The 24,557-nt window shown below is 42.8% G+C and overlaps 1 protein-coding gene across 2 annotated transcripts; it reads left to right on the top strand.

Annotated features, from left to right (window-relative positions):
• The first annotated feature begins 1,320 nt into the window (after positions 1-1,320).
• Positions 1,321-20,999, top strand: LOC115104270 (PHD finger protein 1-like). Of its 2 annotated transcripts, none has more exons than XM_029625642.2 (15): positions 1,321-1,715; positions 2,284-2,362; positions 2,456-2,537; positions 3,219-3,305; positions 3,833-3,927; positions 4,453-4,601; positions 6,044-6,139; positions 6,630-6,698; positions 6,924-7,047; positions 7,416-7,483; positions 7,758-7,889; positions 9,939-10,017; positions 17,353-17,468; positions 17,729-17,812; positions 17,955-20,999. In XM_029625642.2, exons 2-15 carry the CDS (start codon positions 2,285-2,287, stop codon positions 18,280-18,282), a joined length of 1,587 nt encoding a protein of 528 aa, XP_029481502.1. In that variant the 5' UTR covers positions 1,321-1,715; position 2,284; the 3' UTR covers positions 18,283-20,999. The 2 variants fall into 2 exon arrangements, with proteins under 2 accessions (XP_029481502.1, XP_029481494.1); XM_029625634.2 differs by having other exon boundaries at positions 7,758-7,895.
• Positions 21,000-24,557: the final 3,558 nt, after the last annotated feature.

Genomic DNA, 24,557 nt, shown 5'->3' with positions numbered 1-24,557 from the left:
ACTGTAGTTCAGCTAAATGCCACCACTGCATTTTTATTAGCCTACCACTACACTACACTACTGACAGAGCAGTGCATTAGATAGAAGGTGTAGTGTGCTCGCCATCTAGTGTTGCCAATGAGGAACTCATTGTCATCCTTCAGAAATGCCAGTGGCCATTTTGAGCACAATATTACCATATGCTTGATACATTCAAATGAACAAATACATATAATCTAACGATACAAATAACATATGAAACACCTCATCACTTGTTGCTTTGACTATTAAATTGTAGGCTATGTTGCCTACTCATAGAATTGTCAGTGCTAAGTTATGGTATGACACTTTAAAATGCCCTTTAATCTGTAGTTCATAAATTATAAACATGAACGTGTGTGACATTTCTAGGACTCATAATTAACCAATGGTAAATAAGTCAAATTGTTACTCATTCTGACATGGGTTATTACCATGTTATGTTATCACCCAGTTGTTGTGAGAAATGAAAGCTTGTGTGACCAGTGATATTCATGGTGATAGTGAGCAGAGACAAGTGGTGATGACATTACTGATCATATGCATCGATTATTGAGCTGTAAAGAATAGATGATTGGTCATAGATATTCAATACTTCACAATAAGAGGAAATGTATAGAACAACTATAGACTATTGTAAATCACATTCAACAATTCCCTTTGATGACAGTGACAAGTACTCAAAATAATCCAAGCCTTAATTATGCTTAATTATTTAGGCTAATTTTGTTTAGTGTCCAAAACCTGAAAATAGGCTTATCTGGCAAGGGGACCACAAAGACTGCACAAATAACTCTATATAAACAATTACAATGTTTATTATACATATTGTATATTGAAGCCTAGGCTATATAATACAAATGTGTAGTAATATTAAGAAATTAGATAATTTATGATCACATTATGATTATAGTTTATTTTAGCTGGAAGGAAAGAAAAATGCTGACTATAGCAAGGAGACTATTTATGGTGGAATTTACTGAATGGTAAAAAATAAGGTGAATAACACGTGTGAGCGCGTCTTCCACTGGCCCTTCTAAAACTTTCTCCAGGACTCCAAACTTGCAGCACCCTTCTTTGGGAGGTACCAATTAATCAAACTTCCACTAATTGGCCACATAAACTCCAGCGACTATCGTCGTTGGCTGATTTTTAACTGGCTTTTAGCACAATTTAGTTAAATCTTCGGAAAACACAGCTTTCCTTGTCATAACGGTTTAGAGGTAATTTCTTCGGATGTTAAGGTGTTCCCGCCGCCGTTGCCCCGGTCCCCCTATCTCCCTCCCACTCTATCTCTCGGTGTTTTATGTCTGCGTCACAACAAGTCGGTCGAGAAAGAGGCAGGGATGATGGCGTCTCTCGCGGGTTGATTCTCGTGCTGCTCTGACAAACACGCCTAATAGCATCAATAGGTGGAGAAACGAGAGCAAAGGCAAGGGAACATGACGAAACGACGTCGCGGAGGACAGACAGACCGAGGGAAAGACGGACGTACCGACGGTGTCTCACTGACGACTTGACTGACATACGCGCTTGGCACAGACACATACATGCACATCCACTTTGGCACACACGTAGGCTTCACATCCAACCGGCCAGTAATTGAGACGAGAGGAAAACAGAAGAGATACAATATTTCATGTCAAGCCGGCACAGGAATCGCTGTGACCCCAACGGAGAGGAGTTCGACTTGACAGGTAGCAATGGCTCTCTGTTCATCCAGCAACACTGTCTATGTTAATTTTTATTGATCAGAAAATGCTATTATGTATCATGTGTCTCTTTGACTTGAGTGCCTGCACTGGAACAACCGCTGGATGTGCAGAGATTATGTCCATAGGCTACAGCGATTCCTTTCTATTCAAGTTTTGTCGTTTTCGATTTTCAAAGAGGATACAACACAGAAGTGCACGAGAAAGCAAAGTAGAGAGACGTACAGTGGTGTTACAATCAAACTACAGTGCAGTCATCATGCAGTGGTGAATGCATTATCTCACATGTGTTGTGTCATAATGGTTTGTCCTGGTCCATGCATGGGCACTTACACTCATCATTAAATCTGCTGGATTCAGACTGTGGCTATGCTGGGTTTGTGAGAATGTATCGCCTTATCCACTCCAGCCAAGTGCCTATGGAACGATAAGGCCATAAACCTCTGTCAGCAATGGCAACAAAGTATTCAGTGAATAAATCGGATTTCCATTTCACATGAGCCCCCTCCTCTCCCTCACCCCTTCTTTATCTCTCTCTCTCACTTCTCTTCAGGATGGGGGGAGTAAGTGAAGGGGATGATGTGTTAGCTCGATGGAGTGATGGACTACTGTACCTCGGTAATGTGAAAAGAGTAAGTGTGTGTGCGTGTGTGTGTGTGCAGTTGGAAAGTATTCTATTTAGGTTTGAGTGAACAAATCTACTCTCTTTCCGTCCCACTCCTCAGGTAGATGGAGTCAAGCAGTGTTGTCTGGTGAGATTTGAGGACAACTCGGAATTCTGGGTCCTAAGAAAAGACATTCACTCTTGTAAGACTTACAACTTACTCTTGTTTTCCTCAGTTAACACAACACATTTAACGGAGGGTTTTTGGGCACTGTGGACTTCCTTTTGAATCAAAGTATTATCCCCTAAAATGTGGATAAAACGATTTCATTCATATCTACCCTTTCTATAGCTAGGGGGCTAATTGAGGATTCTCCATTATCATATTTTAATCATCTTTATGTTTACCTTACCTTGATTCACCTCAGGGAGTTTAAAGAAATTCATATAAAATGTCTTTTGATGTTTCTCTCTCAGCTTTGAAAAGTTTGTTCTTAATTTGACTCTCTCTATTCATTCCGATGCATTGTAGTTCAAAAGAATGTTGTGCAATTAAGGTCTTTAGTCAAGGTTGAAATACAACATTCCCTGGAAATGTTGGCATTTCTGATGGGGGACTTTTAGGTGTAATTGGTGTATTTATGAATTTATTAGTGTAATGACTCCATAGGGAAATGGCGCCCCCACGTAGTTAGTGTAAAGTGAAGGGAAGCACAGCCAAATATCCGCATGTCAAAAGGAGTGAAATCTGAAAGGATGCAGGAGACATTGAAATCAATGAAGTGGCAAGGAAATGAATCAATATACATAAATTAACACTGTTGAGTGATCTTTCTCTTTCTCCCCCTCTCTCTGATACTCACTCCTTTTCTCTCTCGCTTAAGTCTCAGTTGGAGTGGAAGAGGTTTGCTGTGTCTGTGATGCCCCGCCTCTTAAAGAACCTCTCATCAATTGTCTTAAATGTCGTCACGGTAAGAAAACACAGCATACTATTCATCGAGGTATTTTCAAATAATAACGGTATTTTCAAATAATAACTTATGACGGGTAGGCACAACTAATTTAAAGAAAGAAAAAAACAATGCCATCTATTTTTTTTTCTTCAGATTTTCTACCAGATAATATTACGCTGAGTGTACAAAACATTAGGAACACCTTCCTAATACTGAGTTGCACCCCTTTTGCCCTCAGAACAGCCTCAGTTGTTGGGGGAAATGGACTCTACAAGGTGTCGAAAGCGTCCCACATAGATGCTGGCCTATGTTGACTCCAATACTTCCCAGAGTTGTGTCAAGTTGGCTGGATGTCCTTTGGGTGGTGGACCATTCTTGATACACACAGGAAACTGTTGAGCGTGAAAAACCCACCAGCATTGCAATTCCTAATGTTTTGTATACTCGGTGTATAATATTTCATGAAAAGAGACAAGGAAATGTCCTCCATCAGTAACATATATTCAGCATGTGAATTACAGTAAACACTCTCCATTCCATTACAGGTTATCATCCTGAGTGCCACACTCCGTCCATTGAGCCGGAAGCTGACAGCAATTCTTGGATATGTCGGCAATGTGTCTTTGCAGTGGCAACCAAGGTTAGACTGCTAATCTTTCTGTTTCACACACTGCCTCTTGGCTCAGGGAAAATATCAATTTCAGACTTGTACTTTTTTTTTTTTGAATCTATCCAGAGGATTTCAATACCAGTGTTGTGTTAAACAGTGTCGTCAAAGGATATATCTGAAGCACACCACAGAAATGTTACAACTCTGTATTATGGTTTCTGGACATCTGACCAGTTCGTCAATGCAGATTTTTTTCAAGATTATACTGTATTATCGTGATTATGGTCAGTAATTCATGTATGCTCCAATTCTGTACTGTAGGGTGTTAGATGAGGGAGCACTGTGGTTAAGGGCTAATTGTCCATCGGTAAATGTCCATATCTCATTGACGTGACTTTTCTCAAGATATTATCTCACTCAGCTGACCTACAATAAAATGAGATGAATTGCTTTTTCTGGATAGTTACCATCCAATGTCATCTATCTTGAATGTACTGACATGACCGGGAGTGGAGAGGTCGCTGTAGTGAATCGATTTGTCAACATTTATTTCAGAGAGGGGGAGCCATCAAACGAGGACGGTTTGCCCGGCTCATGCAAATCATGAAACTTCGGCTGCCCTATCAGCTGTCATCTTTAGACTGGGACCCACAGCATCTGACCAACCAGCAGCAGTGTTACTGCTACTGTGCCGGACCTGGAGAGTGAGTGACAATTTATAGCTTCTAACAGATGCCCTCAGTAGATAAATTATGTTATACAACGTGTGGGTCTAATCATGAATGCTGATTGGTTAAAACCGCATTCCAGATGGTGTCTATTCCACAAGTTACCACTGGCTACGTCTATGACGTTAAAATGCCTATTTACTGTGTTCCATCTGACTGTGCAATCCACTGATCTCCACTATAAAAAGCATCTAGACATGATCTCACATTTCTTTTAGACTAACTTTGAGTTTTTAACAGCGGAGATGTAAAAACTTTGGTGTCTGTCTCTCCAACATTGTTTCAATATTCAAATTGGATCTCTAGCTGTCCCATATTAATGAACGTGTCGGGAGTCGGGATGAGACAGACAGGAAGGCAGCTTTTCTCAGCCAGTTGAAATCATGAATCAGCATAATTTGTATGGATATATACAAAGAACTATCAATCGAAAACAGGTCAAATGAAACGAAGTGCAGCTAGTTTGCTGTTTTTCCATCTTCAGTTTGAAGTGATTGTGTTAGCTGTGTTGTTGGCTAGCTCCTCTGAACAACAGTGTCCTAAAGAGAGAGCACATTTTCCATGTCAGGCGAAATCGCGCCTCATTAGCTCATTGTTATGGATGTATCCAAATAAATGTCACTAGAAAACAGCTTAAACAGATGCAAATGCAGCTACTTTGCTCTTATTCCTGCTGCACTGTTTTACATGACTGTAAGTTAGCCGTAGTTAGCTAGCTAGCAAGCAAGGGATAACAACGTTGCAAGTCAGTATTTCAATGGAACATTTAGAACAAACAACTGGGTCGCATCCATAGATACAGAACAAAAAGACTGAACGACTGGGTCGCGTCTCTGGCAACTGAACGAATGACCAGCCGGCTTGGGTAGCAAGCCTAGATTTGTGTCGGGACTATATCTTGGGGAAGGATTGAAATGGTATGAATACATTAATCCAAATAACATTTATAATGAAAATATGTCAATCATTATTTGAGTATGTTGTTAACCCGTTGTATAAAAGTCATAATGCCCTCAAAGTCGGTGTTCGGAGAATATATTGACACGGTTTGCCGGCCCTCGACTTTGACTCGGTTCTAACAACACCCATACCAAAATATCCTCCAAACACCGGCTTCTCGGGCATTATCACTTAATAATAACATTTTATAATTAGTGTTTAGCACATGTATTGGTCAATAAGCTTTACTATTCATTTTCCTTACCAACAAAAACAAATAGAATATTCATGTCGGAACTCTGCATGCCCTTTTCACCATCATACAGCTCTACTGTCAAGACATAATGTGTTTTTCAGTTGAGTATTGCAGCCTCTTGAAAAATACATAATGTACTGTACTCTTGTCAGGTGGCCACCAGATGTTAGCTACGTTTTGGCCATTGGGGAGTGTGGCTAATGTTCTTATTTATCAACTGCAGGTGGAACCTGAAAATGTTGCAGTGTGGAAGTTGTGGTCAGTGGTTTCATGAAGCTTGCACACAGTGTCTGACCAAGCCGTTGTTATACGGAGACAGGTGAGTCAGAGTATTGTTATCTATAACCTTGTACTGCTCCTTTGCATTACCATTGTCAAACCATAACAGAGAGGTTATACAACTGGCAGTGGTAGGGCTAATGCTGTTAGTGTTCATTGCTAATAGCAGTGCAGTTGTTATTCTGCCTCTCTGGTGTCCAATGTAATGTGGTAGAGGTTTAAAATGAATTCAAATTAGTCCAGTCCATTACACCATTATTGTCACATTAACCATCTGTATTATCCTACTGGTTTAATGCCCATGATATATTTATTACATTACTCTTTGTTTCTGCATAGGAAAGTAATGTTTGAGATTGATGGTGAGGTAGAATGTGCTGCTTTGTTACATCTGCTAAACAGGTGATGGAAACTGGGAAGAATTTGCTGACAGTAGCTACCACGTGCTATGTTATGTTTCCATTGACTTTTTATTTCTGGTCAATCACAGGCAGAAATAGAATAATCTGTGTTCTATTTCTTTCTGAAAGGTTTTATGAGTTCCAGTGCTCAGTCTGTGCAAGCGGACCAGAGACAATTCAACGGCTACCCATGAGCTGGTAAAGCTATACAGTATCTGCTAAGAGAAGAATACATCATTTAAAATGCAGGGATTATCACACTGAAACACTCTTGAAAACCAGTTTCTTCTGACAGGTTTATTGAGTTGTGTGGGTTACAATATGTTAATTCCTCTGACTCAATAATGTAATGAAAAGCTTTGTGATGTGATAAATTCTGAAATAACGGCGTCTTTTTTCCTGGTGTGTTTGTTGTAAATACAGGGTAGATTTGGCCCATTTGGTGCTCTACCACCTCTCCTTGTGCTGCAAGAGAAAATACTTTGATTTCGACCATGAAATCATGTCGTTTGCCAATGAGAATTGGGACTCTTTGCTTCTCGGCTCGGTATAAAAATGTCCTCACTTACGTGCTATGATGAAACGATGTGAAAGTGTTAGCTAGCGTCATTGGTTAGCAGTCATGTGGTAATTATGTGCTTTGATTTCATTAGCTACTTGCCATTGTTATTTAGCACATTTTAAATGGTAAAATATAATTTGTATTTTATGTGGCTCTCAGGTACTGCAGTTGCATTCAAATCAGTCATACCCTTTTTTAACGAGCTGTTCACAAATCACATTAGTAACTAACTATGTCATCCATGGAGATGTTTACCTTTCGTCAATGTGTCTCTAAATGTGTTAACATTTGTTTCAGGCTACCATCCACAGTGTTAATCAAGCTCCTGATTTTCGTTCCTCTCTGTCCCCCAGCTCTCTGACACACCAAGGCAAGATCGCTGCCACAATCTGCTCAACGCTTTGAACTCCAACAAAGACAGGTGAGAGTCTGCATATGATGCGAAGAACAAACAGAAGCCACAGCTATGCGTGACCAGATTTATGATAGCGTTGCTTCTGGAATTGTACATTTGGTTAAAGAAAATACAGTTAGTTAATTGTTTCAGTTAGTTAACTCTTTGATATTATCAATAGAGAACGATAAGAAAACATAGACAATAATGCTAACTTGTTTAAAAAAAAAAACAATGACCTGACTTTACAAAGTTTTTGTCGACAAGTTTTGAAAGTCTTTTTCTCTGTGATGTCATCCAGGTTTGTCTCTGGTAAAGAGATCAAGAAGAAGAAGTGTCTTTTTGGGCTCCAGGTCCGAGCTCCGCCTCCCCTGACCTCTGATTCGTCTCCCCTCATCACTGACCCGCCCATCAACATCACCCAAAGGAGAAGGTCAGAGTAAGGACAACATCTGTGATTTATTATTCTCTCATTACAAACACAAGCCCCAGGACTCAACTCCTTATATGGATACATTCATTCTAGTAATTAATTGCACATTTACAATAATGAAAAAGAGCGGCACCTTGTAGACGGTGGTCCTTCCAGCTGGATAGGAACAACTGTTCCTAACTAAACAGGCTCCTGTGTGCCTCATTAAATCATGATGGGAAGGACTCACTTATTTCACTCTGGTTAATATGTTTATAACTAATATTTGTATCAATAAATACATCATCTATAGTGTGTGTGTGTGTGTGTGTGTGTGTGTGTGTGTGTGTGCATACGTGCGTGTGCGCATTCGCATGTGGACATTGATCATCTTGCTAAACATTCTCAACACCATCTTCTCTTTCATTCTCTATAGGCTTAAAATAAAAAACACCACATTTATACCAAAAGTTCAGGCACACCTACTCATTCAAGGGTTTTTCTTTATTTGTACTATTTTCTACATTGAAAAATAATAGTGAAGACAACAAAACTATGAAATAACATATGGAATCAGGCAGTAACCAAAAAAGTGTTAAAAAAATTGAAATATATTTTATATTTGAGATTCTTTAAAGTAGCCACCCTTTGCCTTGCTTTGCACACTCCTGTTATTCCTTCAACCAGCTTCACCTGGAATGCTTTTCCAACAGCCTTGAAGATGTTCACACATATGCTGAGCACTTGTTGGCTGCTTTTCCTTCACTCCACGGTCCCAACTCATCCCACATCATCTCAATTGGGTTGAGGTCGGCTGATTGTGGAGTCCAGGTCATCTGATGTAGCACTCCATCACTCTCCTTCTTGGTCAAATAGCCCTTACACAATCTGGAGGTGTGCTGGGTAATTGTCCTGTTGAAAAACAAATGATAGTCCCACTAAGCACAAACCAGATAGGATAGCATATTGCTGTGGTAGCCATGTTGGTTAGGTGTGCCTTGAATTCTAAATAAATCGCACAGTGTCACCAGCTAAGCACCCTCACGCCTCCTTCTCCATGCTTCACGCTTGGAACCACACATGCGAAGATCATCCGTTCACCTACTCTGTGTCTCACAAAGAACCAAAAATCTCAAATTTGGACTCATAAGTCCAAAGGACAGATTTACACTGGTCTAATGTCCATTGCTCTTGTTTCTTGGCCCAAGAAATTCTCATATTCTTATTGATGTCCTTTAGTAGTGGTTTATTTGCAGCAATTTGACCATGAAAGCCTGATTCATGTAGTCTCCTCTGAACAGTTGATGTTGAGATGTCTGTTACTTGAACTCTGTGAAGCATTTATTTGGTCTGCAATCTGAGGTGCAGTTAAATCGAATGAACTTATCTTCTGCAGCAGTGGAAACTCTGGGTCTTCCTTTCCTGTGGCGGTCCTCATGAGAGCCAGTTTCATCATATCACTTGATGGTTTTTGCGACTGCACTTGAGAAACTTTAAAAGTACTTGAAATGTTCTGTATTGACTGACCTTCATGTCTTTAAGTAATGATGGACTGTCATTTCTCTTTGCTTATTTGAGCTGTTTTTGCCATAATATGGACTTGGTCTTTTAGCAATTAGTGCTATGTTCTGTATACCCCCCTACCTTGTCACAACAACTGATTGGCTCAAACGCATTAAGAAGGAAAGACATTCCACAAATGAACTTTTAACAAGGCACACCTGTTAATTGAAATACATTCCAGGTGACTACCTCATGAAGCTGGTTGAGAGAATGCCAAGAGTATGCAAAGCTGTCATCAAGGCAAAGGGTGGCTACTTTGAAGAATCTCAAATCTAAAATATATTTTGATTTAACACTTTTTTGGTTACTGCATGATTCCATGTGTTATTTCGTAGTTTTCATGTCTTCACTATTATTCCACAATGTAGAAAATGGTAAAAAATAAAGATAAACCCTGGACTGAGTAGGTGTGTCCAAACTTTTGACTCACACTGTAGTTTTCTAAGTGAAAACAATGCACCACTCCTCAAGTTATTGACTGTGTATCTGTGTTGTTGTGTGGAGCAGCCCATTGTCACTGCCCTGCCAGAGGAGAGCGGTGGGGCCAGAGTCACGCAAATCAAAGCGGCGCATCATGGAGACACAGGTCAGTGCTTCTGCCTCAAACCAGGCATCAAGGGAGAGATCAGACATCAGTCGCCTCCTCACTGCATAGCAAAGAGCTGCCTGGCATTGGAACGACATGTCAGTCAGTGTGTGGAGAAAAGATTCTCCTTATAGCCAGTGTTGTCTGTTTACATATTCTTCAAAGCCCAGCCTACCCCTCATACACTATTGAAGCTGGTTTACGACTCGATCGATCAAGTATGACGGCATGTTATGGTCACGGGTTTAGAAATATATTTTTTAATATGAATAGAAAATACACATCCTTTTATACTACTGCTTAGGCTGGCTCCCTAATCCTGAGACAATAAATGTTATGGATCGGTCGTATTTCAGCGGGCAGTACTTCCAGCAGACTGTTGTATCCTGAGCGGACATGAATCATCTGCCATCTTGGGGCAGGTTGGTTATCCCAGGGAAAGTGAGAGGGGAAGGTACGCTGATATGTGGCATCTGGGAGCGCTTCCAAGTGCACTTTGCAGTCGATTACAGTTTGGCCAGGTGGCGCTGGCACTTTGACAGTGCAGCATTGACAGAGCACCTCGATTTAAAGGGACAGCACGCTAGTAAGGGGACAATGCTAGTATAGCACTGCTGTAATTACTGTATATGTTGTGGGTCACAGTCCAGCATTGGAGGTTGATAGACCTGAGGGTGTGCTGAGAGCTGAGGAAGCAAATGATAGATGGGATAGAGTACTGATGCTTTTGTTGTTATGGTAGCGAGCTCACACTGTAAGAAATTCTACCTCAGTATATGAATCTACTTCTACATAGGAAATGGAGGTGACGGATAAACAGATATACACTATATATACGGGGCGGCAGGGTAGCCTAGTGGTTAGAGCGTTGGACTAGTAACCGGAAGGTTGCAAGTTCAAACCCCCGAGCTGACAAGGTACAAATCTGTCCTTCTACATTTACATTACATTTAAGTCATTTAGCAGACGCTCTTATCCAGAGCGACTTACAAATTGGTGCGTTCACCTTATGACATCCAGTGGAACAGCCACTTTACAATAGTGCATCTAAATCTTTTAGGGGGGTGAGAAGGATTACTTTATCCTATCCTAGGTATTCTTTAAAGAGGTGGGGTTTCAGGTGTCTCCGGAAGGTGGTGATTGACTCCGCTGTCCTGGCGTCGTGAGGGAGTTTGTTCCACCATTGGGGGGCCAGAGCAGCGAACAGTTTTGACTGGGCTGAGCGGGAACTGTACTTCCTCAGTGGTAGGGAGGCGAGCAGGCCAGAGGTGGATGAACGCAGTGCCCTTGTTTGGGTGTAGGGCCTGATCAGAGCCTGGAGGTACTGAGGTGCCGTTCCCCTCACAGCTCCGTAGGCAAGCACCATGGTCTTGTAGCGGATGCGAGCTTCAACTGGAAGCCAGTGGAGAGAGCGGAGGAGCGGGGTGACGTGAGAGAACTTGGGAAGGTTGAACACCAGACGGGCTGCGGCGTTCTGGATGAGTTGTAGGGGTTTAATGGCACAGGCAGGGAGCCCAGCCAACAGCGAGTAATCCAGACGGGAGATGACAAGTGCCTGGATTAGGACCTGCGCCGCTTCCTGTGTGAGGCAGGGTCGTACTCTGCGGATGTTGTAGAGCATGAACCTACAGGAACGGGCCACCGCCTTGATGTTAGTTGAGAACGACAGGGTGTTGTCCAGGATCACGCCAAGGTTCTTAGCGCTCTGGGAGGAGGACACAATGGAGTTGTCAACCGTGATGGCGAGATCATGGAACGGGCAGTCCTTCCCCGGGAGGAAGAGCAGCTCCGTCTTGCCGAGGTTCAGCTTGAGGTGGTGATCCGTCATCCACACTGATATGTCTGCCAGACATGCAGAGATGCGATTCGCCACCTGGTCATCAGAAGGGGGAAAGGAGAAGATTAATTGTGTGTCGTCTGCATAGCAATGATAGGAGAGACCATGTGAGGTTATGACAGAGCCAAGTGACTTGGTGTATAGCGAGAATAGGAGAGGGCCTAGAACAGAGCCCTGGGGGACGCCAGTGGTGAGAGCGCGTGGTGAGGAGACAGATTCTCGCCACGCCACCTGGTAGGAGCGACCTGTCAGGTAGGACGCAATCCAAGCGTGGGCCGCGCCGGAGATGCCCAACTCGGAGAGGGTGGAGAGGAGGATCTGATGGTTCATAGTATCGAAGGCAGCCGATAGGTCTAGAAGGATGAGAGCAGAGGAGAGAGAGTTAGCTTTAGCAGTGCGGAGCGCCTCCGTGATACAGAGAAGAGCAGTCTCAGTTGAATGACTAGTCTTGAAACCTGACTGATTTGGATCAAGAAGGTCATTCTGAGAGAGATAGCGGGAGAGCTGGCCAAGGACGGCACGTTCAAGAGTTTTGGAGAGAAAAGAAAGAAGGGATACTGGTCTGTAGTTGTTGACATCGGAGGGATCGAGTGTAGGTTTTTTCAGAAGGGGTGCAACTCTCGCTCTCTTGAAGACGGGAGGGACGTAGCCAGCGGTCAGGGATGAGTTGATGAGCGAGGTGAGGTAAGGGAGAAGGTCTCCGGAAATGGTCTGGAGAAGAGAGGAGGGGATAGGGTCAAGCGGGCAGGTTGTTGGGCGGCCGGCCGTCACAAGACGCGAGATTTCATCTGGAGAGAGAGGGAGAAAGAGGTCAGAGCACAGGGTAGGGCAGTGTGAGCAGAACCAGCGGTGTCGTTTGACTTAGCAAACGAGGATCGGATGTCGTCGACCTTCTTTTCAAAATGGTTGACGAAGTCATCTGCAGAGAGGGAGGAGGGGGAGGGGGAGGAGGTTTCAGGAGGGAGGAGAAGGTGGCAAAGAGCTTCCTAGGGTTAGAGGCAGATGCTTGGAATTTAGAGTGGTAGAAAGTGGCTTTAGCAGCAGAGACAGAAGAGGAAAATGTAGAGAGGAGGGAGTGAAAGGATGCCAGGTCCGCAGGGAGGCGAGTTTTCCTCCATTTCCGCTCGGCTGCCCGGAGCCCTGTTCTGTGAGCTCGCAATGAGTCGTCGAGCCACGGAGCGGGAGGGGAGGACCGAGCCGGCCTGGAGGATAGGGGACATAGAGAGTCAAAGGATGCATAAAGGGAGGAGAGGAGGGTTGAGGAGGCAGAATCAGGAGATAGGTTGGAGAAGGTTTGAGCAGAGGGAAGAGATGATAGGATGGAAGAGGAGAGAGTAGCGGGGAGAGAGAGCGAAGGTTGGGACGGCGCGATACCATCCGAGTAGGGGCAGTGTGGGAAGTGTTGGATGAGAGCGAGAGGGAAAAGGATACAAGGTAGTGGTCGGAGACTTGGAGGGGAGTTGCAATGAGGTTAGTGGAAGAACAGCATCTAGTAAAGATGAGGTCGAGCGTATTGCCTGCCTTGTGAGTAGGGGGAAGGTGAGAGGGTGAGGTCAAAAGAGGAGAGGAGTGGAAAGAAGGAGGCAGAGAGGAATGAGTCAAAGGTAGACGTGGGGAGGTTAAAGTCGCCCAGAACTGTGAGAGGTGAGCCGTCCTCAGGAAAGGAGCTTATCAAGGCATCAAGCTCATTGATGAACTCTCCGAGGAACCTGGAGGGCGATAAATGATAAGGATGTTAAGCTTGAAAGGGCTGGTAACTGTGACAGCATGGAATTCAAAGGAGGCGATAGACAGATGGGTAAGGGGAGAAAGAGAGAATGACCACTTGGGAGAGATGAGGATCCCGGTGCCACCACCCCGCTGACCAGAAGCTCTCGGGGTGTGCGAGAACACGTGGGCGGACGAAGAGAGAGCAGTAGGAGTAGCAGTGTTATCTGTGGTGATCCATGTTTCCGTCAGTGCCAAGAAGTCGAGGGACTGGAGGGAGGCATAGGCTGAGATGAACTCTGCCTTGTTGGCCGCAGATCGGCAGTTCCAGAGGCTACCGGAGACCTGGAACTCCACGAACAGGCAGTTAACCCACTGTTCCTAGGCCGTCATTGAAAATAAGAATCTGTTCTTAACTGACTTGCCTAGTTAAATAAAGGTCAAATAAAAAAATATATATGTGGACATGGCTATTTCAGCCACACCTGTTGCTGAACATCACACCGCCATGCAATCTCCATAGACAAACACTGGCAGTAGAATGGTCTTACTTAAGAGCTCAGTGACTTTCAAGTAGAGCAGCCCCGATAAACTGTAAGTGCTTTTAATGTGAAGTTGAAAGGGCTACGAGCAACAACGGCTCAGCCGCGAAGTGGTAGGCCACACAAGCTCACAGAACGGGACCTCCACGTGCTGAAGCGTGTAGTGCGTAAGATCGTCTGTCTGTCCTCAAGAACTGTTGTTTGGGAGCTTCATGAAATAAGTTTCCATGGCCGAGCAAATCACCATTCGCAATGCCAAGCGTCCGATGGAGTGTTACAAAGCTTGCCGTCATTTGACTCTGGAGCAGAGGAAACGAGTTCTCTGGGGTGATGAATCACACTTCACCATCTGGCTGTCTGACGGACGAATCGGGGTTTGACAGATTCCAGGAGAACGCTACCTGCCTCAATGCATAATGTCAACTGTAAAGTTTGGTGGAGTAGGAATAATGGACTGGGGCCGTTTATCATGGTTCGGGCTAGGCCCGAATGACATTCTAGACTCCGGGATGCTGGCCTTCTAGGCAGAGTTCCTCTGTCCAGTGTCTGTGTTCTTTTGCCCATCTTAATATTTTCTTTTTATTGGCCAGTCTGAGATATGGCTTTTTCCTTGCAACTCTGCATAGAAGACCAGCATCCCAGGGTTGCCTCTTCCCTGTTGACGTTGAGACTGGTGTTTTGCGGGTACTATTTAATGAAGCTGCCAGTTGAGGACTTGTGAGGTGTCTGTTTCTCAAACTAGACACTAATGTACTTGTCTTCTTGCTCAGTTGTGCACCGGGGCCTCCCACTCCTCTTTCTATTCTGGTGAGAGCCAGTTTGCGCTGTTCTGTGATGGGAGTAGTACACAGCGTTGTATGAGATCTTCAGTTTTTTGGCAATTTCTCACATGGAATTGCCTTAATTTCTCAGAACAAGAATAGACTGATGAGTTTCAGAAGAAAGTTCTTTGTTTCTGGCCATTTTGAACCTGTAATCGAACCCACAAATGCTGATGCTCCAGATACTCAACTAGTCTTAAGAAGGCCAATTTTATTGCTTCTTTAATCAAACCAAAAGTTTCAGCTGTGCTAACATAATTGCAAAAGGGTTTTCTAATGATCAATTAGCCTTTTAAAATGATAAATTTGAATTAGCTAACACAATGTGCCATTGGAACACAGGAGTGATGGTTGTTGATAATGGGCCTCTGTACGCCGGAAGTTTACATACACTTTACAAACACTTAGGTTGAAGTCATTAAAACTTGTTTTTAAACCACTCCACAAATGTCTTGTTAACAAACTATAGTTTTGGCAAGTCGGTTATAGGACATCTACTTTGTACATGACACAAGTAATTTTTCCAACAATTGTTTACAGACAGATTATTTCACTTATAATTCACTGTATCACAACTCCAGTGGGTCAGGAGTTTACATACACTAAGTTGACTGTGCCTTTAAACAGCTTGGAAAATTCCAGAAAATTATGTCATGGCTTTAGAAGCTTCTCATAGGCTAATTGACATCATTTGAGTCAATTGGAGGTGTACCTGTGGATGTATTTCAAGGCCTACCCTAAACCCAGTGACTCTTCACTTGATATCATAGGAAAATCAAAAGAAATCAGCCAAGACCTCAGAAAAAAATTGGAGACCTCCACAAGTCTGGTTCATCCTTGGGAGCAATTTCCAAATGCCTGAATGTACCACGTTCATCTGTACAAACAATAATACGCAAGTATAAACACCATGGGACCACGCAGCCATCATACCGCTCAGGAAGGAGACGCGTTCTGTCTCCTAGAGATGAACGTACTTTGGTGCGAAAAGTGCAAATCAATCCCAGAACAGCAAAGGACCTTGTGAAGATGCTGGAGGAAACCGGTGCACAAGTATCTATATCCACAGTAAAACGAGTCCTATGTCGACATAACCTGAAAGGCCGCTCAGCAAGGAAGAAGCCACTGCTCCAAAACTGCCATAAAAAAAGTCAGACTACAGTTTGCAACTGCAAATGGGGACAAAGATCATACTTTTTGGGAGAAATGTTCTCTGGTCTGATGAAATAAAAATAGAACTGTTTGGCCGTAAGGACCATCGTTATGTTTGGAGGGAAAATGGAGAGGCTTGCAGAACACCATCCCAACCGTGAAGAATGGGGGTGGCAGCATCATGTTGTGGGGGTGCTTTTCTGCAGGAGGGACTGGGGCACTTCACAAAATAGATGGCATCATGAGGGTGGAAAATTATGTGGATATATTGAAGCAATATCTGAAGACGTCAGGAAGTTAAAGCTTGGTCACAAATGGGTCTTCCAAATGGACAATGACCCCAAGCATACTTCCAAAGTTGTGGCAAAATGGCCTAAGGACAACAAAGTCAAGGTATTGTAGTGGCCATCACAAAGCCCTGACCTCAATCCTATAGACAATTTGTGGGCAGAACTGAAAAAGTGTGTGCGAGCAAGGAGGCCTACAAACCTCACTCAGTTACACCAGATCTGTCGGGAGGAATGGGCCAAAATTCACCCAACGTATTGTGGGAAGCTTGTGGAATGCTACCCGAAACGTTTGATGCAAGTTAAACCATTTAAAGGCAATGCTACCAAATACTAATTGAGTGTATGTAAACTTCTGACCCACTGGGAATGTGATGAAAGAAATAAAAGCTGAAATAAATCATTCTCTCTACTATTATTCTGACTTTTCACATTCCAAAAATAAAGTGGTGATCCTAACTGACCTAAGACAGGGAATGTTTACTGGGATTAAGTGTCAGGAATTGTAAAAAACGGAGTTTAAATGTATTTGGCTAAGGTGTAATGTAAACTTCCGACTTCAACTGTAGATATTCCATTAGAAATCAGCCGTTTCCTGCTACAATAGTCATTTACAACATTAACAATGTCTACACTGTATTTCTGATCAATTTGATGTTATTTTAATGGACAAAAACAAGGACATTTCTAAGTGACCATCAAACTTTTGAATGGTAGTGTATATTTCCTTTTTGAAAGGCTAGCCCTTTGTACTGACAAAATTCCAGCGTCCGACCTTTTTAAAAGTGAAATGCAATTACATTTTTTAAATGATATGTATCATTTGATACAGTATGTTAATAGACCTTGGTTTGTATTTAGATGTATTCACAAGCAGTATGAATTATTCCATAAAGATAAGGACATGAACTGCAGTATCATGTCTGTGTGATTGGATTCACTGATTTGGTGTCAAAACACTAGCTAATCAGTGTTTCTCCTGTGTCCAGCCTTGTCCGCCCCCGGTCCCAGCCACCCCAATAGATCTTGTGCCATGTTGCCATGGCTACGTAGGTGGAACTAACCTCTACAACTCCAGGAAGTCGGAGGAGGAGCTGAATTTGGGGTTGGTGCTGTTATTGTGTTGGTTACACTTTACATACTGTATAACAAGTAATAATGCAATGTACTGTATTTACAGAGTGTTAGCTTATTTTTTTGTACATTACATCCTCATTGATTTAGGCTACCCTTATCAAATTAAATTATATTGGTCACATACACGTATTTAGCAGATATTATTGTGGGTGTAGGAAATGCTTGTATTAGTCAGTATGTCAGTGGAAATCCATGCATTGTTGCTTTATTTTTTATTTTTTTTCACAGCTCTCCACCTAAGCGGATGTTTGCCCTGTATCACCCCACCTATAACGGAGCCCCAGCCATCTCCAGAACCCTGCATCACTATAGGTCAGTGTTAACCACAGCTCCTCCTGCTCTCTGGGGACTACCCTCAATCTAGACATCTAGAGAGGAAACCATACCTGTGCCTGGATGACAATGGAAAAAAGTATGAATCGTGAAATATGAATCTCTCTCTCTCTCTCTTCAGTGCGGAAGATCCTTGTCGAGTGCCGCCCCCCTGCCTCCCCTTCTCCCTGTCATCCTCCCACCATCACCACCACCACCATCACAACCACCACCACCACCAGCAGCAGCACCACCAGCACCAGCCTGGCCAGAAGTTGGATCCCTGCCCCTCCCTCCTGCTGCGTGACGTCCCTTCCTATCCGGGCAGCGTGGGGGGAGGGGGCGGGGGGGATGGGTCAGCTGTCAGGGGCTGGGGGGGCGGGGACGGGGTGAGGATTTTGGCGAGGCGAGTAACGCCAGACGGGAAGGTCCAGTACCTCGTGGAGTGGGGGAACGTGAGTGTGTACTGAGAGAAAGTGAGAGATAGATGGGGGTGGAGGGAGGCAGAGAGGATCAACACACCAGAGTGCTTGGCAGGAAAGAGGGGATATTGGAGAGAGAGAGGGAGAGGGAGAATGACTGTTGTGCAGGTGCCACATCAGAAATGTGTGGCAACTTCAAGTGCAAGCAAAACAAAAACCCCACACAAGGCAAATCCAGGTTGCTCAAACGATATCGCCTCCATTCTATATCATCACACTACGTGTTACTATATCTCCCCCTTTGCTAGTGTTTCTCCTATATTTGTACTGTATACCTTTGGAATATGCCTTTGCATTTATCATGTTTACGTTTGAAGATTGTATATACAGTATTTGATTATAGGCAATTTGTTACGTTACCTTTTGTCATACTTGATTTACATGATAGTATGTAATAGAAATATATTAGGAGCCACAACAGGGCTTTTGTTTTATAGTTAGATTTATATATTCACAGTATATTATTATAGAATGATTTGATTTGATGTGGTTGCATAGTGCCTATCTGGATTGTGCATCTGCAGATTGAGAAGTTGACCTGAATCAAGGGATCAGGTGATTGAAATGTATGGCATGTATGATAACTATTCTATAAGGTTTTCTTCCTCATCCACCAATTGCAATTGAAGAGTCACGACAATGTTGTGTAGGCTTTCACACACAGAATTAGTGTAAATTACATTCCAAACAAATATTAAAACATCTCTTCAATATTACTGATCAAAATCTTTGATCAGATAGCCATGGAACATTTGACTGTCAATTTGTTGAGGGGTGTTTTTGCATTGTTTTAGGGAAGAGAAGTCAACAAATTATGGTATTATGTGCAGGTGAAACTATTTGTACTGTTTTCCATTTTCAGGCCATAGACAGAGGAGTCAGCTCCTATCTACCAGGTTTACACTGAGGATGAGAGATAGCGTTAACTCTGGCCCACTTCCAAGCTGATACCTAAGCACTAGTCTGGACACTGTAGATCTGACAAGATTGGATAGATCTGAGCAATATGGCTTTCAAGTTTCATCCGGTCTATCAGAGGGAAAGGTGAGCGTTCATCATATTTTTCATATATCCGATCCTTTCAGATGCACCCAAGAGTCTAAGGGGTTAGGGCTATGGGTTTGTGTTTGATTTGGAACTGGGCCCCAGAGATCATAGTGGAACAGGAGGTTGTGTATAGAACTCTAGAATATCATAGTGCAAGGTTCAGAGTTTATATTTATACAGATCTTTATTTCTGCCTTTTGTGGGATAAAACACAGATAAGAGTAAATGTGTGCGTTGTATCCCCCAGAAGACAGATTGTGTTACAGGTGTAGTTACAGTAAATACGTAAATAACACAAGATGTTATAATCATGTCAACAGAAAACATTTTCAGTCATTTTTTTAAAAACCACAGCAAGATGTCACCCGTTCCCCAGATTGAATGAAGTGAAAAATGCCATCTCTTACTTAAGCAATTAGGCCTGAGCGGGTGTGGTATATGGCAAATATACCACGGCCAAGGGCTGTTCTTAAGCACTACCAAATGTGGAGTGCCTGGATACAGCCCATAGCCATTGTATATTGGCCATATACCACAAACCCCAGAGGTGCCTTATTGCTATTATAAACTGGTTAACAACGTAATTAGAACAGCAAACTGGTAATTTTGTGTCATACCCGTTGTATACAGTCTGATATACCGCATCTTTCAGCCAATCAGCATTCAGGGCTCGAATGACCCGGTTTATAAGAGTGAATAGATGATTGCTCAGCCTGGTCTCATAGACTAGACATAACATAGTAAATGTCAATCCGGAACACTCAAATTAGTATGATATGTTACGTTTGTTATGGTTATATAAGACAGAAGGTTACTTAAGAAAAAAAGGAAGTAATGTGGATGGGTAGGAATATAACGCGAATGACTAGCAACCCAAAGGTTGCGTGTTCGAATCTCATCACAGAGTTTAGCATTTTAGTGCATTAGCATCTTTGCAGCTACTTAGCATGTTAGCTAACACGTCCCCTAACCTTAACCCTTTAACTTAACTCCTCACCCTAACCCCTAGTGGAGTTAACGTTAGCCACCTAGATAACTTTAGCCACAACAAGTTGGAATTCGTAAAACATAAATTTAGCAAATTCGTAACATATAATACAACATCCACAAATTAAGACAAAATGTAACATATACTAATTGGAGAGCCATAGATTTACATTTACTATGTTACGTCTACCCCCGAGTCTAGGTTGGATTGCAAAGGGTTTGGCACGTTTCTAAACAGCAGTGCAGGTCAAATGAACCTCCCAACTCAGTCTTTCCCATCCCAGTTTAGGATTTAGATACTTCTCAGTGAATTTGGCTGTAGTTGAATAGGAAGAGGTCTGTGGAACCATCAGTTCGATGGTAATGAATGTATCTGTATGTTTTCTATGGTAAAGTATGTCTATAGACCCGTCAAGTGTTTGTTACTGTAGGTTATAGATGGAACTATACAAAATGACTTCAAAGGACTGGGGTAAATCTGATTTTGAGTTGAGGAATAAGAAGCTAAGAGAGTCTCTATAGTCTTCTCTTTTTTTATTATTTGTAGTCAAGTCCAAGTTTGGTTTGATGTATTTTTGGACTTTTGGTCAAATTACGTTTCTACATGTATAACCTAGGCTGACACAGCCAATGTAAAATTAAAAAAATTAAAAGTTGCCCTTCACATCTTACTAATGTGCTTTGAGTGTTTTCAGTCCATTTATTGTTTAACTTACAATATGTATAGGCCTATTTGTATTTACAGTAGGCTAGCCAATAATAACATATGAATGAATGAATTGCACTTCAGAGACAAAGTTATGTTCCATTCTATTCCATTGTATTCTATTGGTATAGCAATAGACTACACACCCCATTCACATGCAGGTATTACGTGATGAATCAATAGCCCTTCTGCCAGGCAAACAGACTGGCTAGTCCTTATGGCTCTGTTGCCAAGAATCTCTTTGCCATGGCATGTCAAGAGCAGTTGATTCATTGCAGTGACATTTCAGATAGCCTTGTGCATCTTAGAGGGCTATGATGATGCCTACTGCAGTAACTGTATGTTATCCTGTATAGATGGTGTCATTCTAATTAGCAGATCACTATTGACCTTTACATAGGTCGGTTAGGCCGAAATGTATATTCAGCATGAAAGCTTTGGATGGAATTCTGTATAATGCATGTATTTACTTACGTTTCCCACTAGGAGGAGGTGTAAAGGAAAGATTCAAGTGCATTCCCGTTCAGTCTCCAACTGCAGCTGCAAGAGCCAACCGCCAGGTGGTAGCCATAATCCAAGTTTGATACCGCACTATGCAGGCAGGTGAAGCAACTGAACCGAGCAGGACGCCATGTTGGCTCTATGGACCACTATTGGATCCAAGAGGAAATCATCTGCTTCCAAATGCACCCGTGATGCCATTACTGAGCCTGATAATGTGTAGGTCGGCTCCATATATGTATAACTACTTTTAGCTTTGTTAGTTTTAGGACACCAGCAACTTCAGATGTGTCGCTAAAAATGACCAATAGCCGTATCAATAATTTTGCCCATAATATTTGTAATGGAACATAAAAGTGCAAGAATAAAGATGAAACAATTTCGTTCTAAATTTAGAGGCTACAGGCAAATAAAAAAATGTGGTTCGTTTTGACATTTGAGACGAGTTTGTGGAAGTCATTCTCGACGACCATTCATTTAGTTTACTCCCTTGAGACTATTCCCATTGACCATGTCACCAGATATAGGCCTACAGCCTAAACTAAGTTTCAGACTTCCTAATAGCCTAGCTTATAGCCTACCACCTATAGCGAACTGTAATGTAGTCTACCGCGTTATTGGCAGCAGCACCGAACTGTGTAGCGTGTTTGTGTGTGACTCTGCGTGCGGTGGCGTGCGCGTTTGATAGTCGTAGAAGGGGCCGTATTCAATAAGGCGATTTAGCCATCATTGCTTCTTGAACTTCAAGGCGCAAACATGGAATATACAATGCATATATAGGCTATAGATATAATGGAAAGCGCACACACGCGCGCACTCACTCATCCGCCCCCTTTCTCTCTCTCTCTCTCTCTCTCTCTCTCTCTCTCTCTCTCGTGTTTTCCCCACACACCTCAATAACGGTGCGTGCGATATATTTGTGCATATATTTTTATGCACGGGGATACATTTTCAATGGCTTTCGGCGATCGTGGATTATAAATGATATTTTTGAACAGCGGTGGAATATTGGCTACCATCGACTCCAATTGTGAATAGCGTATTCCTTATTTTCTGACTGGTGTGTGGTATTTTTGTTGCATGCCGAGAGACTGTCAAGACTCGAAGACCACGTTCAATGCCGTTGGAACATGTCCTATGTTCCCTTTCAAGGTAAGAGAACTGATATATTCCACTATTGCATCTCCCTCCCCCTCACCCCTCTCTCTCTCTCTCTCTCTCTCTCTCTCCATCATACAATACAGAATTTAGAAAAGGGGTGCGTTAACGCAGCGTAGTGGAAACACAGGCAGGTACAGCAAGAGGTAGTGTCTTCGAGGTAGCTACCTACCTGGTTTTATCACTGTGTGCCAGTCAATATGTCACTGTGCCGGTGTATGCTGAGTATGATAGTCCATAGTGTTGCAATGTGCTGAGGTGTGCATGCCTGCTGGTATCACAGTCTTGCAAGTCCTTTTCCCTGTGTGCAACATCCTTAGATCACAGTCACAGGTAGCCTACTGTATCTCCATGACACTGTAACTTTGCCCCTCTAGTATTGAGTCATATCTATTCAGTGTGTGCAGTAAGGAGCCTGAAGGGGTACTTATTTGCCTGTTTTTGAAACTCAATATTTAATGAGTTTGTAGTGGAGGAAAATGGTCCCTGAAAGTGTATGTTCAAATCAGTTCCCTTGGTATTGTGACACCGCAACCATGACTAATGCTGTGTGAAACAGAGTGCAACGTGAGCTACTTCAATCATGCAGCCTGCAAATGCTTTGTTTGACTGTATGTGTGAAATGTTATGGCCACTTGAAAGTTTGATGGGACTTTGAGGGATCCAAGGGTTGTATGGTACACAGAGTCCCTATTACCCAAGTATCTCTGTACAGCAACTGCAAATCGTGTGTGAGGAGAATGTGTGTGACAGAGAAAGAGAGGGGAAAAAGAGAGAGAGGGAAAGAAAGAGAGTGAGAGGAAGAGGTAAAGGGAGAGAGAGAGAGAGAGAGAGAGAGAGAGAGAGGGAAAGAGAGAGAGAGAGAGAGAGAGAGAAGAGAGAGAGAGAGAGAGAAGAGAGAGAGAGAAGAGAAAGAGAGAGAGGGGGGAGACTTGAGGCTGCTGAGGTGTGATGTCTTGTAACACCGGGTACAGTAAGCACACTGCTGTACTGCTGTGCTGGTGGTGCATTGACAAAGCTCAAACCAAAATCATGTTCAGCATCCAATACATGAATGTCTTAAAGTTATCAGTCATTCAAAGAGAATGGCCAGTTCAAACTCTGTAGTATGAAGCTTTTGGTCATCTTCTAACACATCACAAGCGGATATAGCCCAACGGCCTCTTGTGTGAGCACAGCAATAGAAGTTGGTTGCATAATATTGGTGAGATGTTACGCTACTGTACGCGAGCCCACTCTTGAGAGATCACTGCCAGAGAAATGTGTGCACAGTAGTATTATACCTTCAAAACCTGTGTCAATAGGAATGTACAGGCTATACTCTTTCCACTACAATAGATGGCACCATGAACCTTTTAGATGTAACAGGTTTTCTGGGTAGAGGAGTCTGTGGTTGAATCTCAAGGTAATGTTATCAAAATGAAATCAGCCACATATTTGTAACTTATGTCTGACTGAACATTAGTTCCCTATTAAAACACTTGTTAGACTGAAAATGTCATAAAAATAATATGCAGAGTGCTGCCTTGGCTCTCCTGTATTTTGTATTTTACACCAATGTTTAAACCAATGTTTAAATGTTCAAAAGTCATTAGTTATATGTGAGTATCACATGGACATTTAATGTGAAGATAAGATACTGTAGGTAGGTCTCTCTCTCTCTCTCTCTCTCTCTCTCTCTCTCTCTCTCTCTGCAGATGGACAGCATGGAGCACCAGCCAGCCACTGAGCCAACCCAGTCATGTCAATTTTACAGTAGTTTGATACAGCAGCTCCTGTTAAGCATGGGCATTCAATTTAAAGAGACAGTGCACCGCCAAAGCGCTGACTGCAGCACTCCTCTCATGTGACATAAGGGGCTGTC

The sequence above is a fragment of the Oncorhynchus nerka genome, linkage group LG3 (assembly GCF_034236695.1).
Source record: "Oncorhynchus nerka isolate Pitt River linkage group LG3, Oner_Uvic_2.0, whole genome shotgun sequence".
NCBI lineage: Eukaryota > Metazoa > Chordata > Actinopteri > Salmoniformes > Salmonidae > Oncorhynchus > Oncorhynchus nerka.
The sequence above is the reverse complement of the archived record's forward strand: the minus strand, read 5'-3'. Positions and strand labels throughout refer to the sequence as shown.

Excerpts from the sequence above, each read along its gene's own strand:
- LOC115104270 (XM_029625634.2), top strand. The coding sequence starts at position 2,285 with ATGGGGGGAGTAAGTGAAGGGGATGATGTGTTAGCTCGATGGAGTGAT. Across the intron at positions 6,140-6,629 it reads CCGTTGTTATACGGAGACAG|GTTTTATGAGTTCCAGTGCT; the intron begins GTGAGTCAGAGT and ends TCTTTCTGAAAG. Across the intron at positions 10,018-17,352 it reads GGCGCATCATGGAGACACAG|CCTTGTCCGCCCCCGGTCCC; the intron begins GTCAGTGCTTCT and ends TCCTGTGTCCAG.